General features: G+C 58.0%; 1 protein-coding gene across 1 annotated transcript; it reads right to left on the bottom strand.

The window, feature by feature from the left end:
* Positions 1-22: 22 nt before the first annotated feature.
* COL1A1 (collagen type I alpha 1 chain) lies at positions 23-17915 on the bottom strand. The gene is made up of 51 exons (XM_069543145.1): positions 17630-17915; positions 15952-16146; positions 15768-15802; positions 15622-15657; positions 15431-15532; positions 14525-14593; positions 14263-14307; positions 14058-14111; positions 13823-13876; positions 13263-13316; positions 13093-13146; positions 12706-12759; positions 12574-12618; positions 12404-12457; positions 12251-12295; positions 12030-12083; positions 11677-11775; positions 11546-11590; positions 11350-11448; positions 11169-11222; positions 10895-11002; positions 10763-10816; positions 10381-10479; positions 10128-10181; positions 9943-10041; positions 9291-9344; positions 9047-9100; positions 8877-8930; positions 8725-8778; positions 8246-8290; positions 8056-8154; positions 7669-7776; positions 6993-7100; positions 6730-6783; positions 6468-6521; positions 6140-6247; positions 6000-6053; positions 5828-5881; positions 5527-5688; positions 5324-5431; positions 5071-5178; positions 4911-4964; positions 4712-4819; positions 4118-4171; positions 3892-3999; positions 3513-3566; positions 3130-3237; positions 2516-2798; positions 2216-2406; positions 1686-1928; positions 23-1570 (listed from the first exon to the last, which is right to left on the bottom strand). The coding sequence occupies exons 1-51, from the start codon at positions 17730-17732 to the stop codon at positions 1424-1426; spliced, it is 4392 nt and encodes a 1463-aa protein (XP_069399246.1). The 5' UTR covers positions 17733-17915; the 3' UTR covers positions 23-1423.
* Between the last annotated feature and the right edge of the window lie 206 nt (positions 17916-18121).

Raw genomic sequence — 18121 nt, 5'->3', positions numbered from 1 at the left:
TTAGAAGGCCACTGCAGATAGGTTTGGGTCATTTCCACATGCTTTATTCCAGCAATCAAAATAATTAAAAACATCTCAAATTATTATACACATACAAAATAGGTACAGAGTCTCTCGCTTCCTCCCACCCCTAGGGGGAAAAACTGCTTTGTGCTTTGGGAAATTGTGCTCTGAAACCCAGTGAGAGAAGATGCAGGACAGACTGAGAGAAAGGCCATGAAAATGGGATGCAGCTCCAGAAGGGGAGAGGGTTTCAGAGGAGGGAGAGGTGGGGAGACAGAGGCAAGAGGCCTGAGGAGGTGAGAGGCGCCCAGGGGGATGAAGAGAGGGTGGCGAGTGAGTGACGCTGGAGGCGGCACTCTCTCCCACATTAAATAGCACCTTTAGAAAATTCACATGAGTCCCCATCCACAAGGAAAAAAAAAACAAAGAATAAAAAAAGACTTTGAACAAAAAGGAACATTTGCTGGCCTGAGGGGGGGGTGTTTCCACTTCCATAGCACCAGTGACTCCCTCCCCACCCCACCCCTTCACAGAGATGTAGCACCTTTGATATAAAACGAGGGCGCCCGTCCACCCTGCCCCCGTCCCGCCCCCCTGCAGTTGCCTCGGTGACACACAAAGACAAGAACGAGGTAGTCTTTCAGCAATGCAGTTACACAAGGAGCGGGGCAGTCTCTCCCACCCAGCCAGGTTGCGGGGGGATGTCGCGTTCCCGAATCCGATGTTTCTGCTCTGTCTTGGCCCCTCCTGACTTTCCTCCAAACCTGGTGTTGAAGGGCCAGTGGTCCCCCTGGCATGCTCCCCTCAAAAAACAAAGAGGGAATGTTGCCGGGGCCACAGGGATGCCAGATGGTAAAGCTTCTTTGGCAGTCTGAGGACTCCAGGTCCCCCAGGGTTTGGGGGCTCTGGGTGAAGGGAGTGGGCTGGGAGTGTGGGGGCCACTTGGGTGTTTCGGCATTGCCTTTGGTTGCTGGGCAGACAATGCATTGTTTCCTGTGTCTTTTGGGGAGACTTAGATTTGGGGACCAGTGGAGGGGAAGCCCTAAGAAGGCATGGAGAAAGGAGCAGAAAGGGCAGTGCTGGGGTGTCATAAGCCCAACGGGCAGAAAAGGACTTACCCCCACGTGGGTCTTCAAGCAAGTGGACCAAGCTTCCTTTTTTTAAAAAGTTATTTATTTATTCTTTTTTTTTTTTTGGTAAGGTTGAATGCACTTTTGGTGTTTGGTCATGTTCAGTTGGTCAAAGATAAAAACTAAGTTTGAGAGATGAATGCAAAGGAAAAAAATATTTTCCAAAGTCCATGTGAAATTGTCTCCCATTTTTTGGCTTTTTGGGGGTTTCAGTTTGGGTTGTTTGTCTGTTTCCAGAGTCAGGGGCAAGTGGGTTGGGTGGGAGGGAGCCAGGCTGGGGTGGAAGGAGTTTACAGGAAGCAGACAGAGCCGATGTCGAAGCCGAATTCCTGGTCTGGGGCGCCAACGTCCAAGGGAGCCACATCGATGATGGGCAAGCGGGAGGTCTTGGTGGTTTTGTATTCGATCACTGTCTTGCCCCAGGCTCCGGTGTGACTCTGGGGTGAAGGGGAGACAATGGGAGAGGGGCGTCACCAAGTGGCAGTGAGGGGGTGGGGGGACGGGGCCTGCCGGGAAAGCCAAAGACCAGCACAGGGGCCCTGCTGGACTCACCGTGCAGCCGTCGTAGGTGACGCTGTAGGTGAAGCGGCTGTTGCCCTCGGCCCGGATCTCGATCTCGTTGGAGCCCTGGAGGAGCAGGGCCTTCTTGAGGTTGCCGGTCTGCTGGTCCATGTAGGCCACGCTGTTCTTGCAGTGGTAGGTGATGTTCTGGGAGGCCTCGGTGGACATCAGGCGCAGGAAAGTCAGCTGGATGGCCACATCGGCAGGATCGGAGCCCTGGCCGCCGTACTCGAACTGTGGGGGTGGCAGAGCGAGCAGTGAATGGCTGTTTGAGCCCCCAGTCCTGGCCTCCCTCTCTGGACTCCTCCGAGGGCATCCCAGAGAACCCCACTTCCAGAGGTGGCATCCCCTGCCCCCCAGGCACCCTATGTCTGAGCCAGTATCAAGGCCCCCAGTTTCCTGTCTCCCAGTCCATCACACTTCGCAGAGGTCTGGTCCACCCAGGACCTACCCTCAGGCCCTTCTGAGCCCTGGGCCAACCCATCTCTGTTAAGACTGGCTACAAGGTCCAGCTCACGCACCTGGAATCCGCCGGTCATGCTCTCGCCGTACCAGACGTGCCTCTTGTCCTTGGGGTTCTTGCTGATGTACCAGTTCTTCTGGGGCACACTGGGCTGAGTGGGGTACACACAGGTCTCACCGGTCTCCATGTTGCAGAAGACCTTAATGGCATCCAGGTTGCAGCCTTGGTTGGGGTCAATCCAGTATTCTCCTGGGGTGGGGCAAGGTAAGATGGCATCAGGGCATGTATGGGATGATGGCCCCTCAGGGCTTGGCCCCATCACGGCAGGAGAGGGAGGCACAGCTGGGTCGGCCCTCACCGCTCTTCCAGTCGGGATGGCACATCTTGAGGTCACGGCAGGTGCGGGCGGGGTTCTTGCGGCTGCCCTCAGGGCTCCGGATGTTCTCGATCTGCTGGCTCAGGCTCTTGAGGGTGGTGTCCACCTCGAGGTCACGGTCACGGACCACGTTGGCATCATCAGCCCGGTAGTAGCGGCCACCATCGTGAGCCTTCTCTTGAGGTGGCTGGGGCAGGAAGCTCAAGTCGTAGCCGCCGCTGGGAGGACCGGGGGGACCAGGGGGTCCAGGAGGGCCGGGAGGACCCTGTGCAGAGAGGGAGGAGAGGGAGGATTACTGGGGCTCAGTGCTTTCAGGGCTGGGGGCCATGGGCAGGAAGGGACGAGAGTGGGGATTACTGGGGCTCAGTGCTTTCAGGGCTGGGGGCCATGGGCAGAGAGGGAGGAGAGGGGATTACTGGGGCTCAGTGCTTTCAGGGCTGGGGACCCTGTGCAGAGAGGGAGGAGAGGGAGGATTACTGGGGCTCAGTGCTTTCAGGGCTGGGGGCCATGGGCAGGAAGGGAGGAGAGTGGGGATTACTGGGGCTCGGTGCTTTCAGGGCTGGGGGGCCATGGGCAGACAGGGTTGGGGGACTTACAGCAGGACCAGCATCACCAGTGCGACCTCGAGGCCCAGGGGGACCGATGGGGCCTGGGAGACCATTGAGTCCATCTTTGCCAGGAGTACCAGCAGAGCCAGGGGGACCCTGCAGGGAGGAAGCTGGTTGGAGAAAGCCTTCCAGAAAGCAGGGGTCCACTCCAGCTCTGGCAGAGAAGCCCATCTCCCACTTTGCTTGGCTCAGACTCCCCAGCCTTCTTAAGGCTTATTCCCACAGAAACTTTGTGGGAGGAAGTGGGGAGGGAGAGGCCAAAGGCCGCATAAGGTTGTCCACAGACCCCATTCCTTTCTTTCCTCCCCTGCTCCAGACCCTTCTCCAGAGAGGCGAGGGGCCTAGGAAGAACAGATAAACAGATGACTCACGCGGGGACCAGCAGGACCGGAGGCTCCGGAAGGACCTTGCTCACCAGGAGAGCCCTGTAGGAGCGATGGGAAGGCAGTTCAGGCCAAGCGTAGGTCAGAGGTGGCCAGCAACGGCCCCCTGCCACCAACCGCGTCATGCTGGAAGCCTAGCCCCAGGGTGTCCGTAGGCTGAGACCCCTCCCACGACCCCTCTTTGTGCACTCTTCACCCTCCTAGAAGCTACTTGGAAATGCCCACTGGTCTTCAGACCCCAGTTCCCACTAGCGAGGAGAAGGAAACTAAGGTAAAGTGTCCTCCCCATCACACAGCAGGGCTTGGGGAGATGATGAAAGAAGACGCAATGTCAGCTCGGGGCTGGGGAGGGGCTGGGCATACTCACGGGAGGGCCAGGGGGACCCTGGAGACCGGAGAAGCCACGGTGACCCTTGATGCCTCTGTCTCCCTGTTCGCCTGTCTCACCCTTGTCACCACGGGGGCCTTGGGGTCCCTAGAAGAGAGACAAGGACAGGCCATCAGGTCTAAGTTCTGTTAGCACTGAGGGGGGTATAGTCCCCACCTGGACAAGGGTTCTGAGGATGATGTAAGGGCCAGAGCAGGGCACTTACAGCGGGGCCACGGGCACCAACGGGGCCAATGGGACCAGCAGGACCAGCAGGACCCTAGGGAGAGCAAAGAGAGGATTAGATCCTGGTTGGAGGAGCTCGGCTCAGGGCTGGAACAGCCTGAGCTACAGATGAAATCTCCCCTTGGCCAAATCCCTTCACATCTGTTCCTGCCACATCCATCCCTCCTGACCCCAGGTGAATCTTCAAGCAGATTTAGGCTTTGTGTAAGCTGGGGTGAGCACCTGGGAACAAACCCCCTTCCTTGGGGGAAACAGGGTACTGGCTGGGGAGGGGCCTTGAGGCTGAGCTGTGGCTCAACTTTTTTTTTTTTTCCTAATAAACATTCCAAACTGAGTTTGGAGCAGAGGAAAGTTTACAGCAGGCCAAGCAAAGAGAATGGTGAGGAGGGTTCAGGTTCAAAAAATCCAAACTCCTATGGCTCAGTTTTTTCAGGAAGACCAAGGGCCAGACATCTTGCAAGTCCTCCTCTCTTCCCCTGCCTAGGTGAAGTCAAGTGTCCACCTGCAGATCCCCCGGCAAGTCTGGAGAGTCCCTGGCCTGAGCAGAAGCAGCAAGCCAGGCCCAGCGACTTACAGTCTCACCACGATCACCACTCTTGCCAGCAGGCCCGACAGGGCCAGGGGCACCGGGAGCACCAGGAGCACCAGGAGGTCCAGCAGGGCCGGTCTCACCACGGTCACCCTGAGAAGAGAGAGGGAAATCCAGTGAGCCGCAGCTGAAGCGGCCTGGCAGGAGTGGCTGTGGGGCTGTGGTCCTGAGGCAGCCATCTCACCTTGGCGCCAGGAGCACCATCTCGTCCAGGGGATCCTTCAGCACCAGGAGCTCCCTGCGGGGGAGGCGGGGAGGTGAACATCAGTCAAGGAAAGGGAGCCTCAGGCCAAGGCCCAAAGGGCCACAGTGATGGCACTGGTGTGGGGCTGGCAACCATGTACCTCACGTCCAGACTCGCCAGGGGGTCCAGCCAATCCAGGGGGGCCCATGGGACCAGGGGGGCCACGTTCACCACTTGCTCCAGAAGGACCTTGTTTGCCGGGTTCACCCTGAGGGAGAAGAAAGAGTCAGGCCAGAGATGGGGTGGGAGAGGGCCTGATGGTCCCCCACATTTGCCCTTGCTGACCATACCACCCCCATCCTGCACCCTCCAAATCCTGCAAAGGCCCTGCCCCAAGGTAAGGGGGCACTCACAGAGGGGCCAGGAAGACCAGGGAAGCCTCTTTCTCCTCTCTGACCGGGCAGGCCGACCACACCACGCTGTCCAGCAATACCCTGAGGTCCAGGAGTGCCAGGAGCGCCCTGTGGGGGGGGGGGGTGCAGACAGGGGTGAGATGACTCCCAGTGGCCAGGGACGACACCCCCCAACTCTGGACCCCTCTGGAGGGGTCACTTACAGCAGGTCCGTCAGCACCAGGGGCTCCTTTCTCACCAGCGGGGCCAGGGGGACCAGGGGGACCAACTTCACCGGCACGCCCAGCGGGACCAGTCTCACCACGGGGGCCTTTGCTGCCTTCTTTGCCAGCAGGGCCAGGAGGGCCAGGGGGTCCAGCATTTCCCTGGATGGGGAGAATTGCAACTGTCAGAGTCCAGCAGATTCTGGAGCATTCCTGAGGCCTCAGTCAGGCCCACCACACTCTTGACAGCCTGTGTCCCACACCTTCCCAGACCAGTGGAGTCTCCACCACGGACACTTACAGAGGGGCCAGGGGGACCGACTCGGCCAGCAGCACCTGGGAAACCAGTAGCACCCTGAAGAAGAGGACAAAGAAGTGATCAGAGGGAGAACACCCCCTCACCTGGCCCAGCTGCCCCACCTCCAAATGCTGCCTGGGGGAAACTTCAGCGGAGAGGCAGAGTGGGTACTCACAGGGGGACCAGCGCTGCCGCGAGCACCTTTGGGTCCAGGAGCACCAACGTTACCCTGGAGGAGAACACAGAGGCATCAAGGCTGGGCCGATCCTGGGTCCAGCCTGCTGGCAGCTTGGACCTAAGCAGTGAGATACTCACAATGGGGCCAGGGGGTCCAGCAGGTCCAGCAGGCCCGGGGGGCCCAGCATCACCTTTAGCACCAGCATCACCAGGTTCGCCTTTAGCACCAGGTTGGCCATCAGCACCCTGGGGGAGGAGGGAGCGTGGTGAGTGGAGGAGAGGTCTGTGCTCACCCAGGAAGTCAGCCTAGGGGGCACCGGAACTCCAGGCAGGAAGACGCTTTCAATGGGAGACAATCTCCCCTCCACCCGCCTGTAAACCCGGCCAACGCCTCTGTCCTCATCCAATCACCCAAGGCCCCAGGTCCTAGTTGGGGATGGAAGATAAAAAGGATCTTGGTACTCACAGGGGGGCCAGCGAAGCCAGCAGGGCCGGGGGGACCAGGCTCACCACGGTCACCCTAGAAGAGAAGGAGGCAAATTGGGAGAGGCCCTGATTCGGGGGAAGGCAGGTGAGGATGGACAGGAGGGTGGGGAGGAGGGCCTGAGGAGCACTGCCCAGGGACCAGAGCAAGTGGGAGCTAAGGTGAGAAGGGACAGAAAGAGAGCTGGGGGGCACATGGAGAGAAGTGCCAGGTACGGAGCCTTAACCAGGTCTTCTGTACTTACGGGGGCGCCACGAGCTCCAGTGGGACCGGCTGGGCCGCTAGGACCAGTTTCACCCTGAAAGGAAGGGACAAGAGGCTCAGGATCAGGGTGCCACGCTGAATACTCCTGCCCGATGACCCCAGGAGAGTCTTCCTCCCTCCTGGTCACCCCACCGTTGGGTTGCCAGGTTGGAGTGGCAGGAAATGCCTCCCTAGCAGAGCTGTGCCCAGGCTCACAAGGGAAGCTGTGTGTTAGGGAAGAAGGTGAGAAGGGGGCCATCTCACCTTGTCACCAGGGGCACCAGCAGGGCCAGGAGGACCGATGGGACCAGTCAGACCACGGACGCCATCTTTGCCAGGAGCACCATCAGCACCTTTGGGACCAGCATCCCCCTAAAGACACAGGAAAGCCTGAGACTTCTGGCGTGGGGCAAGGAGGTGACCTTCAGCATCCTGCTTGTGTCTGGGACCCCTCCCCAGCTTATGTTTGCCCTGCCCCGACATGTGCAAAGAACCTAAGAACTTCCAGGGGAAAGACGCCTGTGTGGGGATTCCCAGGAAAGACCTGGGTTCCATCCCTGGGTCAGCAAGATCCCCTGGAGAAGGAAACGGCAACCCACTCCAGTACTCTTGCCTGGGAAATCCCATGGATAGAGGAGCCTGGTGAGCTACAGTCCAGGGGTTGGAAAGAGTTGGACACGACTGAGCGACTAACACTTTAGGCTAAGAAGCTCCCAAATAAGAGATCCCTAGTCTAGGAGGCACCCACTCCTGCTTGTCGCCATGGTAACACATGGGAAGGGCAGGGCCTGAACTATAGGTAGATGATAACCAAGAGGCCAGAGAAGGAGGATTAAGAAGAGGAAAACACCCGAGGGAGCAGAAAGAAAGATGCTGAGGGATTCAAAGCAGAGAGAGATGGGAGCTACACAAAGCTCGAGGGAGGGGGAGTTCCACTTACTCTGTCACCCTTAGGGCCTGGAAGGCCAGCTGCACCTCGTTCACCAGGCATTCCTTGAAGGCCAGGGGCACCCTGGCTACCGGGGGCTCCAGGGGCACCAGCATCACCCTATGTGACAACCGATAAGACTGGAGTGAGACTTGGGATCTCAGAACTAGGTCTAGGTCACAACTTTGAGCCTCGTCTTAATTCCTCCCAGGCCTGGTCCTGAGGCCAAAGACAGGCACTAGCTAAGAGAAAAGGCTCACAGCCCAGAACTTCAGGATGCACATGGACCCTACCCTAGTCTTGTCCCTCCACCCCTCCCAAACATCTAGCTGGCTTTGGTCCCAGCCAGGCGGCCCCCACCACTAGAAGGGTGAGACCTGGTCCCCATGCTGCCCTTACCTTAGCACCATCGTTGCCAGGGGCACCATTGGCTCCACGGGGACCTGCAGGACCGGGTGGCCCTTGCACACCACGCTCGCCGGGGAAACCTCTCTCGCCCTGGAAGGGAAGGACAGGGTGTGTGATGGTGGCTCCAGAAAGAGGCCCAGGTGCAGGGCATCTCTGTGATGCAAGAAGAGGCTCTACTTACTCTTGCTCCAGAGGGGCCGGGGGCACCAAGGTCTCCAGGAACACCCTGAGGGGGAGCAAGGGAGACAGTGAGCAAAACCCACCTTGGCCTTCCGCACTAGAAAACATTCTTGCCCACCTGGGAGCTAGCCCTTAGAGTCTGTGATTAGAGACCAACCCCTTCTGAGCACTGAACTGGGATTATCCTTCCTCGGGATGTGTCACCTTTCCTGAACTTGAGGTTGAAGGAAAGCCAGAGTATTCCAGCAGCTCTAAAAAGAAGTCATCTAGACCCGCAGCCATGCAGCTCCCTCCCAATCCTAGCATGCAGGGGTGCAGCTCTGTGCTCCCCTCTGTGTGGCGTCCTTCACGATGGGAAGCCCTTCCTCAAGTCTAACCTTGCTCCCTCTAGCTGACGGCTGTGTGCTTAGCTAGGAGGGCTGGATTCTCCCTCTGTGTTGCCTGCACTCCCCGTCTCTTCAGCCAGCTGTTACACCTTACCTGTTCACCAGGTTTGCCTGCTTCACCAGGAGGACCAGCAGGGCCGGGGAGACCCTGTGGGTGGGAAATGGGGGAGGGAAGCATGGGCTTAGAATCTGGAAGAAGTGTTCCTCACACCCCTCTCCCAATACCCTGACAGCGTGAGACCTCACCTGGAATCCAGGGGAGCCAGCAGGGCCTTGTTCGCCTCTCTCACCAGCGGGGCCCTGCATGGAGGGAATGCTGTGCTCATGGAAGGCCCAGAGAAGGGGGCAGGGGACTGGCACCCCTCTCCTGCCCTACAGTGCCCCCCTTCCTAGGCCTCCCTGTCAGGGACACTCACAGCAGGTCCTGGGGGTCCCTGAGCTCCAGCTTCTCCGTCTTTGCCAGCAGGACCCTGGGGAAAGAGTTAAAAAGGGGTTAGAGTGGTGAGGTGGGTGGGCAGCTGAGGAAGACAGCACAGGTAAGGGGCTTGGAGCTGGGGGTCCTGATGCCCTAGGAATGGGCTGGAGTCTCATATCCCTTCTGCAGGATATAGGGATGGGACATGGGCAGGAAAGTGACAGGAACCAAAAGGCGATACTTACAACAGCGCCAGGGGGTCCAGGAACACCTCGCTCTCCAGCTTTTCCAGGCTCTCCCTGTGAGAGGTAGGGTTGAGGGAGTTGAAGTGGGCAACTAGGCCTCCTGGGTCCCTCCTGTTTACTTTGAGTGGCATTTTTAAGGAGCTGTTTCATCTATCAGCTCTGGCCCCTGAGGAAGGCCTCTGTTGGCTTCGACTGCTCCATCTTTTGGCCTCTCCCTGAGCCCTGTCCTCCCAGACACATGCCCCTTAGGCTCCTCTGTCACCCACTTCCCTTTCTTCTCCCCATCATATGCCTGCAGACACCTGAGCTCTGAAGGGCTTTCAGTCCTTTGAAATCTCCTTTTGAGCCTCAAAGAACTCACCAAGATTTGGGGATGACTATCATGAAAAAGGCTCATCCTATCCCCAAGTGTGTGTGGGGTGGGGAGCGAGCAACAATACTTATTTCCAGGGATAGAGCAATGGTAGTGAAGCCAAGGAGAGATCTCATTTTATGGAGTAGGGAAACTGAGGCCCAGAGGGGGGCAGTAAGTGGCCCGAGGCCACATAGCAAGTCAGTGGCAGAGCTGGGCCCAGACCCTGGACTCTTCCCCCCACGCCTACCCTCGCCTCAAGTGTGTATGTCCATGTAACACAACTCCCTGAATACTTACAGCAGCACCTTTAGGTCCAGGGAAACCCATCACGCCAGCCTGACCACGGGCACCGGGAGGGCCTGGGGGTCCAGGGCGGCCATCTTGACCAGCGGGACCCTGAGGATGGAAGGGACACGAGCAGAGGTGAGGGCAGAGGGCGAGAGGTCAGGAGGCGGACAGGGGCCTGGAGGAGGGATACTTACAGGGGGGCCAGTTTTGCCATCAGGACCTGGGCTGCCAGGGCTTCCAGTCAGACCCTGAGGAGGAGGCAGACAGGTGTGAGTGGAGTGGAGGATACAGGTGATGGGAGAGGGGCGGTAGGAAGGTGTAGGCCGGGAGGACGACATTCCAGAAGGTGGATCTGTGGTCCTGCTCCAGAGCCCACACAGGATGGGCAGGGTCCTGGGCCACTAACAGACAACAATAAATTCGCTGGGCAGAGTGCTGGAGTCTCACCTTGGCACCGGGCAGGCCAGCTTCACCGGGGCGACCAGCTTCACCTGGAGACCCTTTGGGGCCAGCAGGGCCAGGAGCACCGCGTTCACCAGCAGGACCCTAGTTGGGAGAGTCACAGCAATAATTAGGGTTTCAAGTCTGGGCCACTTCATCATGGGCTGGCATCCACCTCTTCCTCCTGGGCCATGGGGCTGGGTGCTTTGAGGGGCACTGGTGGTGGTGAGGAGGTCAAGGTGAGCTGAGTGTGACGAGGTCAGCAGCCCCCGTGTGGGCGCTAATGGACTGGGCGGTGGGGCTGGGAGGGGGCCGATTACATCCGGGAGAGGAAGGTAATGTCCAGGGAGTAGCAGGGTCAGCCTCCCAGTCGTGATGAGAGGTTTACCTTGGGACCAGCAACACCGTCAGAGCCAGGGAAACCACGGCTTCCAGGTCCGCCCTGGGGGAGGAGAGGAGGTCAGCGAGCTCAGACACGTGGGCACCAGGTCGGCACTGGGGTGAAGAAGGGGGCACTTACACGCTCGCCAGGGGGTCCAGGCAGGCCAGCAGGTCCAGGTTCACCTCGGGCTCCTCGCTTTCCTTCTTCCCCAGCGGGGCCAGGGGGGCCTTGAATACCAGTGGGACCCTGGAGAGGGCAGAGAGGAGGGGGCAGCTTACAGTGAGGGGCTGTCCTGGTGCCAGCTTCAGAGTTGTCTGGAGGCTGGGTCTCCAGCACCGGGGGTTCCGCTTCCTCCCTGGACCACCCCCCAGGGGCTTCTGGGGCAGACAGACGGAGCTGCGAGAGGACTTACGGGTTCTCCCTTGGCACCAGTGTCTCCTTTGCTGCCAGGAGCGCCGGGTTCACCCTGAGTAGGGGGAGAAGATGAGTGAAGAACGGGTACAGTGCTCAGCTGGCCTGGCCCATCATGCTTCCCAGACAAGGGCCTCAGATCAACATAGGAGGTGGGACAAAAGAGAGACAGTGGTACTTACGCTGTTACCCTTGGGACCAGGGGGGCCACTGGGGCCCTGGGGTCCAGAGGGGCCTCGGGCACCAGGGAAGCCAGGAGCACCAGCAATACCAGGAGCGCCCTGAGGGAGGCAGAACAAATTGAGCCCAGGAGTGGAGGGCACAGGGCAGGTGGAAAGTGGGTACCAGGGGCGGCTCTGAAACCTGCAGGATACTTACATTGGCACCTTTAGCACCAGGCTGTCCATCAGCACCAGGGTTGCCCTGTGACACAGAGAGAGGTGGGTGAGTGAAAGGCAAGGACTCTGAGTTAGGGAGGAGCATGGGAGCACTGAGGAAGTGATACTTACAGCAGGGCCAGCAGCACCAGCAGGGCCAGGGGGGCCGGGCTCACCACGTACACCCTGGGGACCTTCAGAACCTCGGGGTCCTTGGGGACCAGCTTCACCCTGGATTGGAAGAAAGGATATGTCAGAAGTCACTCTGGGAACCCAACCTCACCTCCAGATGGCAAGGGGTGAAGGGCCAGGACAGGAGACCAAGAGGCATGACTCAAGATCAGGGAAGAGACCCCCCCCCCAAGACAAAGATGCTGGGGACTAGGCTTCTCTCTTGATTCTGGGCCCTTCAGGTTTCGGGAGCAAAGAAATGCCCACCCCCTTGGCCCATGGGAGCTCTGCTCATTGGAGGGTGGGGGTCTCACCTTAGCACCCACAGCACCAGGGAAACCAGGAGGACCAGCGGGGCCAGTGGGACCCTGTGAATAAAAGGGCAGTGTTAGTAAGAAGGAAGATGGCAGCTGCAAGTCACAGCCTGGGACAGAAGAGGTCCTGGGGTTGACACCTGGCCCTGATGTCAGCCACAAGAGCTGACACTGAGGCCCCGCCCCAGTCCCAGGCACCGGAGTCTAAAGGCTGTACTCACAGGGGGGCCAGCAGCACCAGTAGCACCATCATTTCCTCGAGCACCCTGCAGAAGAGCAGAAGTCCCGGTTACACTCACTGAGCGCTGCTCGGTCCCTGAGCTCCTAAGGAGCACTTTCCAGAGCTCTGGGTTCCCCAAAGGGCCAGTACTTACAGCAGGGCCAGGGGCTCCAGGGCGACCTCTCTCACCAGGCAGACCACGGGGGCCCTGGTAACAAAACCAAGAGAAGCCAAGTGAGATGGAAGACACCCCCTTCTCCCCAAGCCCCCATCTTGCTCCTACAGCCTGCTCCCTCCCTTCCTTCCAGAACTGGACACACTCACCATCTGACCAGGAGCTCCATTTTCACCAGGGCTACCAGGCTCACCCTACAGAGCAGAGAATGGAGTAAGGAATCTGTTCTAGGTGGGACTGTGGAGGAGGTGAATGACCGTGTCCGTCACACAGCATCTTACCTTGGGGCCAGCAGGACCAGCATCTCCCTTGGCACCGTCCAAACCACTGAAACCCTAAGATAGGAGGGAGGGCCAGCGTGAGACCCTGTGGAGACTGTCGACCACCCTGACACTTGCTCAGCCCAGAGAAGGAGCCTCAGGAGGTCATCACATCTATCCCCCTGTGTTTGAGCTAGACTAAACCCCAACTGATCCAAGATCTCCCTCCCTCCCTTTATTGGGATTTCTTTCCCAACGAAGGGAAGTTCTCTTGGACATTTACTCTCTGTCCCTTGGAACTTCTTATGTAGCTACCACCCACCGTGATGCATGCCAGGGTCCTCTGGGGAAAGGACTAGAACATGACACTGGGACTTTGGGAACTTAGATGATACAAAGGAGACTCACTCTGTGTCCCTTCATTCCAGGGAGGCCAGCTGTTCCAGGCAATCCCCGAGCACCCTGGAGAGGAACGCAAAAGACAAAGGCAGAGCCATTAGGAGACTCCACTGTGGACACAGCTCCCAGAGGAAGCCCCAGTGCAGCAAGGCCTGAGGCAGCCACACCATCCTGCTCACCTGAGGTCCGGGAGGCCCGCGCTCACCAGGACGACCAGGCTTTCCAGCTTCACCCTGAGAGAAAAAGAAAAGGCCATCATGCCCATGCCCCCAGAGTTGGAAAAGAATGGGAGGCTTGGGTTTTCTTGGGATTGTTGAGAGTCAGGCTTCGGGACCCCAAATCCTATCTCAGTTTAAATGTACTGTGAAACACTCGCTTGGTGAATTTTGCCTCCCTCCAAAGAACTTCTGTTTATTTCTGTCACCAGCATCTTAATCTCACCACATGGAGTGAAAACCTGAGGTTACACCTAGGGAAGCCGCTCATGTCAAGGATAGAGTTGGAGACTACTTAAGGTGACTGAGTTGAGGGGAGGGACAGCTACGTCTGTTAGGAAGACGGGGAAACATCCCAGGTAGCTCCCTATTCAAGGGCAGTCCCGTACGTCAGGGAGAACATGTCCGTCTTTCTCTGGGTGTCACTCCCAAAGGTGGTGGAGGAACTAGGGTAGAGATTGCAGGAGCCCACACATGGACAGGTGGTGGGGGTCAGATGGTGTCTCCTCACCAGGGCTACTTACATCATCTCCGTTCTTGCCAGGGGGGCCAGGGGGACCACGGGGACCCATGGGACCCTAGAGGTGACGGGAAGAGAGGATGTTAGAATGACCAGGATAAGGAGAAAAGAAGGGGAAAGCTAGGATTGGAAGAAGGAGGTAACAAAGACTCCAGATGGTGGTCCTTCAATAGGAGAATCCATATATTTGTAGAGGGGGTGTATATTTGCATAGAGAATGCAAATCAGGGGTCACTTACTGAGGCTCCAGGCTCGCCAGGCTCACCAGGGGGGCCTTGGAAACCTTGGGGACCCTGGAGGACAAGAAGAGAGGGGTAGGGTTAGAAGGACAGGTCCTTGCCAACATGTCCTCCATCTCATCAAGAGATCTCTGAGTACTTTCCTTGCCCTCATGCCAATCCTCCCTCTAAAGCCCAAAGGGGTGTAGACATCCTGGATACTCACAGGTGCGCCAGGGGGGCCAGGGAGACCACGAGGACCAGAAGGACCCTATGGAAGGAAAAGACAGAGAGGCCAGAGTGAAGCCTCGGTAGGAAAATTTATCTCCCATGGTTCCTGTTCGGCCCACCCACCTGCCTCATGTTCTGTCTGGATTCTGAGGTCCCAAAAGTCATCTTGACCTCCCAAGTTATCTAAGTCACCCTATGCGCCTTCACTGGCCCGTCTGCTCTTTTTCTGCCCTCTACATCGTCTGCTGATGTCTCACCATGGGACCAGGCACGGAAATTCCTGTTGATTTCTCATCATAGCCGTAAGACAACTGGGGAGCAAAGTTCTGGAAGAGAGAGTGCATGAGAAAACGGGGTCAGGGCAGTGAGTTGAAAGGCAGAAGATATCACCAGTTATGGGACAGATATCACATTCTCTATGCAGTACAGCTACACGACCTGTGGCACAGTCTTGCCCAAAACGTATCATTGGAATCTAATCAGGAAGACACACCCAACAAACCCAATTTAAGAGACAGTCTACAAAACAACTGGCTTTTGCAAAACAGTTCAGTGTCATGAAAGACAAGGAAAGCCTGAGGAATGTTCCAGGTGAAAGGAAACTGAAGAGACATGATAATTAAAATGTGATTCATAATCCTGGACTGGATCTTGAACCAGGGGGGACAAATGGTGTAAAGGACATTATGGAGAACACTGGTGAGGTTTGAATATGGACTGCATATTAGATAACAGTATCACATCAACGTTAAATTTCTAAAATGTACTCATTATGTAATGCTCATGTAAGAGAATGTTTTAGCTCTTAGAAAATACACAGTAAAGTATTTAGGAGCAAAGGGACACAATACCAGCAAATTACTCTCAGATGGTTCTGAGAAAACCCCCCCAATAATTTTACATGTACATGGAGACTGATAAAGCAAATGTAACAAATTGTGAACGATATAGGAAAGTTTCTTTGCATTATTCTTGCAACTCTTCTCCCCCTCTTCCCCTATGAGTTTGACATTATTTCAAAAAAACAAAGTATGCCATCTGCCAAAACAAAACAAAACCCAGCAAACGAAAACAGCGGCGGGAGCGGGAGTGGGGGGGTGGGGGTGGGGTGGGGCAGGGCTGGCTCCTAAGGCCTTCCACAGAAGCCTCGACTCTCCACTTACTCCTCCGAGGCCAGGGGGTCCGGGAGGTCCGGGGGGTCCAGGGGGTCCAGGAAGTCCAGGTTGTCCAGGGATGCCATCTCGGCCAGGGGGGCCGGCGGGTCCCTGCGGCGGGAAAGGGCAGGCCTGGTGAGCGCAGGCCGGGAGCCATGCCCACTCACCTCCCCCGACAGCCGCGAGAGGGCGCCGCTTACCCTTGGGCCTCGGGGGCCAGTGTCTCCTTTGGGTCCCTGTGGGGTTGCAGGAGAGGAAACAAAAGGAACCGGGTTAGAGAAGACCCGTGAGGAGTCCTGGGGGGCGGGGTGTGGCTAGAGTCGACGGCAAAGGGGCAGAGGATTACCTCGACTCCAGTGGTTTCTTGGTCCGTGGTTGATTCTGGGGGGGGGTGGGGAGAGACAGGACTTAGAGGCAAGGTTTGCTCCAGGTGCTCCCAGAGACAGAGGCCTCCCCTGACAGGGGCTAAGGAGCGTCCCCGCTTATATCCCCCAGCCCCCGCCCGCCCCGGCCCAGGCCCCGAGCTATACCCTGGCCTTCGGGGCAGACGGGGCAGCATTCGTCCGTGGGGACTTTGGCGTTAGGACAGTCCTTAAGTTCGTCGCAGATCACGTCATCGCACAGCACGTTGCCGTTGTCGCAGACGCAGATCTGGCAGGGCACGGGTTTCCACACGTCTCGGTCATGGTACCTGAGGCCGTTCTGTACGCAGGTGACTGGTGGGACTGGGGCAAGACGGGGAGATGGGGGCTGTCAGCGGCGCGCGAGTCCCTCACCTCGGGGCTCCAGGCACCCCAACCCCACCGTCCCTTCCCTTCGGTCTTAGAGGCACATTTAGATTTTCCATTTCCCGCCTTTCCATTTTTTGTCCTTTTGTTTTTCCTTTCCCCAAATCCTTAAACGCTCATCTGCTCCTCATCAGAGCCAGTGACAGCGCCGAGGCGCCTGGCCAGGACAGCTATAACTCTTTCCAGTTCTCAGGACTTTAAACAAAGCTTTAGGCCGGGGTCGCTTCCAACTGTAACCTCAGCCCATTGGCGCTGAAGCCAAGTGAAATAAAAAGCCATTGGGTGGGGGTGGGGGCGGGGACGGGGGATGGAGGAGTGGGAAGAGAGGCGCCCCATCCCGAGGGCAGGCTTGCGGGGCGTGACCTTGGTTGGAGACCTCAGAGGAAAATGGGAGGAGAGATGGGAGGTTCAACCCAGATTCCGCCCCATTCCCGGGGCAGGTGGGATGGCGTGGGCGGGGCTAAGAGGATGGGGTGGGGCTGATTGGCGTGGGATCCCGCCCAGAGACCTGAAACGTACGGTAAAAATAGGGTACGCCCCGACTCCGGCACCCAGACATCTCAAAAGGCCTAGCTCAGGGACAACCCCCGTCTCCCAAAGCCAGCCGGTGCTCCGGGTCACTTCTTAGTCAAAGAACCAGAAAGTCCGCAACAGTAAGTGGTTAGTTAACCACGCCCACCGCAATCTTCTACCGAGACGGCCACTAGGGCGACACTAAGCAATTTCCCCAAACTAGCTATTTCTTTTAGAGACAGGGGCTATCCCATCTCCAGCTTTATTTTCCAGATCTAGAGGTGGGGTCCACACCCAGCAACCATCCCGGTCTTCCCGCTCCAGCTCCTGCGCGGGGAAGCGCTGGATAAGGACGCGCACTGCCCAGTGTAGATCAGCAGAGGGCGCAAAGACCCTGCGTGGCCAAGTCCGCGCCAAAGTTTCTCATCATTCAACCCGCCCACTCTCTGCGCCCCCTCCCCCCTCAGTCCAAGACCTCCGCGGCCCCAGGAACACTGCTAGCCCGCAGAGAGGGCCAACAGTCTTTCCTGATGAATCATCCCATAGCCTTCCTGATCACTGTTACATCTTGGACTCCAATTTCCCAACTCGGCGCCTCCATCCCATCTTCGACGTACTTTCCCCCAAACCGGTGCCCAGACCCTATTTCTCCCGCTGTACTTCACAGTGCGCGCTCAGAACTCCTCCTGCGCCAATTCTTGCCGTGCAGCATCCTCCCCTCTTACTCCTGGGGGGCCTTCATCAACACCCCGTCGCAGAGAGGGCACCGACCAAGAGCCCTCACCATCTTCCTTCCATCCCTGAGCCTCCGGAGCATCCCGAGCCTCAGTTTAAGTCGCAGACCCCAGGGACCGAGCGCAGGGCAGGAGAGCAAGCAGCCCTACACTCCCAAGAGTTTGGGACTTACTGTCTTCTTCTTGGCCTTCTTCCTGGCCCTCCTCTTGGCCGTGCGTCAGGAGGGCGGTGGCCGCTAAGAGGAGCAGGAGCCGGAGGTCCACAAAGCTGAACATGTCTAGACCCTAGACATGTAGACTCTTTGCGGCTGGGGTGGGGGTTAGCGTCCGCTCATGCGTGGCCTCACACTCCGCGTGCCTCCTGCTCCGACCCCGAGGAGAAACTCCCGTCTGCTCCGACCACCGGCCCGGGCCCCTTTTATACCATCCTGATGGAGAGCGGGGAGGAACCCTGCCCCCGGGAGAGGGGGAGCCGGCTGCCCGTCCCCCAGCCAATCAGAGTTGCCTGGCCCGGCCCCCAATTTGGGAGTCGGAACCGAGAGGGGGAGGAGGAGGGAAGGGAAGGAAAGGGAGTCCACCGCACATCTCCCCCCTTCGCAGCTCTGCCTCCCCAGCCCCCCAGTTCAGTCTGGGCCAGAGATGCTGCCGCTGGGGTGCGGCTAGGT

The sequence above is a fragment of the Ovis canadensis genome, chromosome 11, assembly GCF_042477335.2.
Source record: "Ovis canadensis isolate MfBH-ARS-UI-01 breed Bighorn chromosome 11, ARS-UI_OviCan_v2, whole genome shotgun sequence".
NCBI classification, from domain to species: Eukaryota; Metazoa; Chordata; class Mammalia; order Artiodactyla; family Bovidae; genus Ovis; species Ovis canadensis.
Note: the sequence above shows the minus strand (reverse complement) of the source record. Positions and strands in the feature narration are given on the sequence as shown.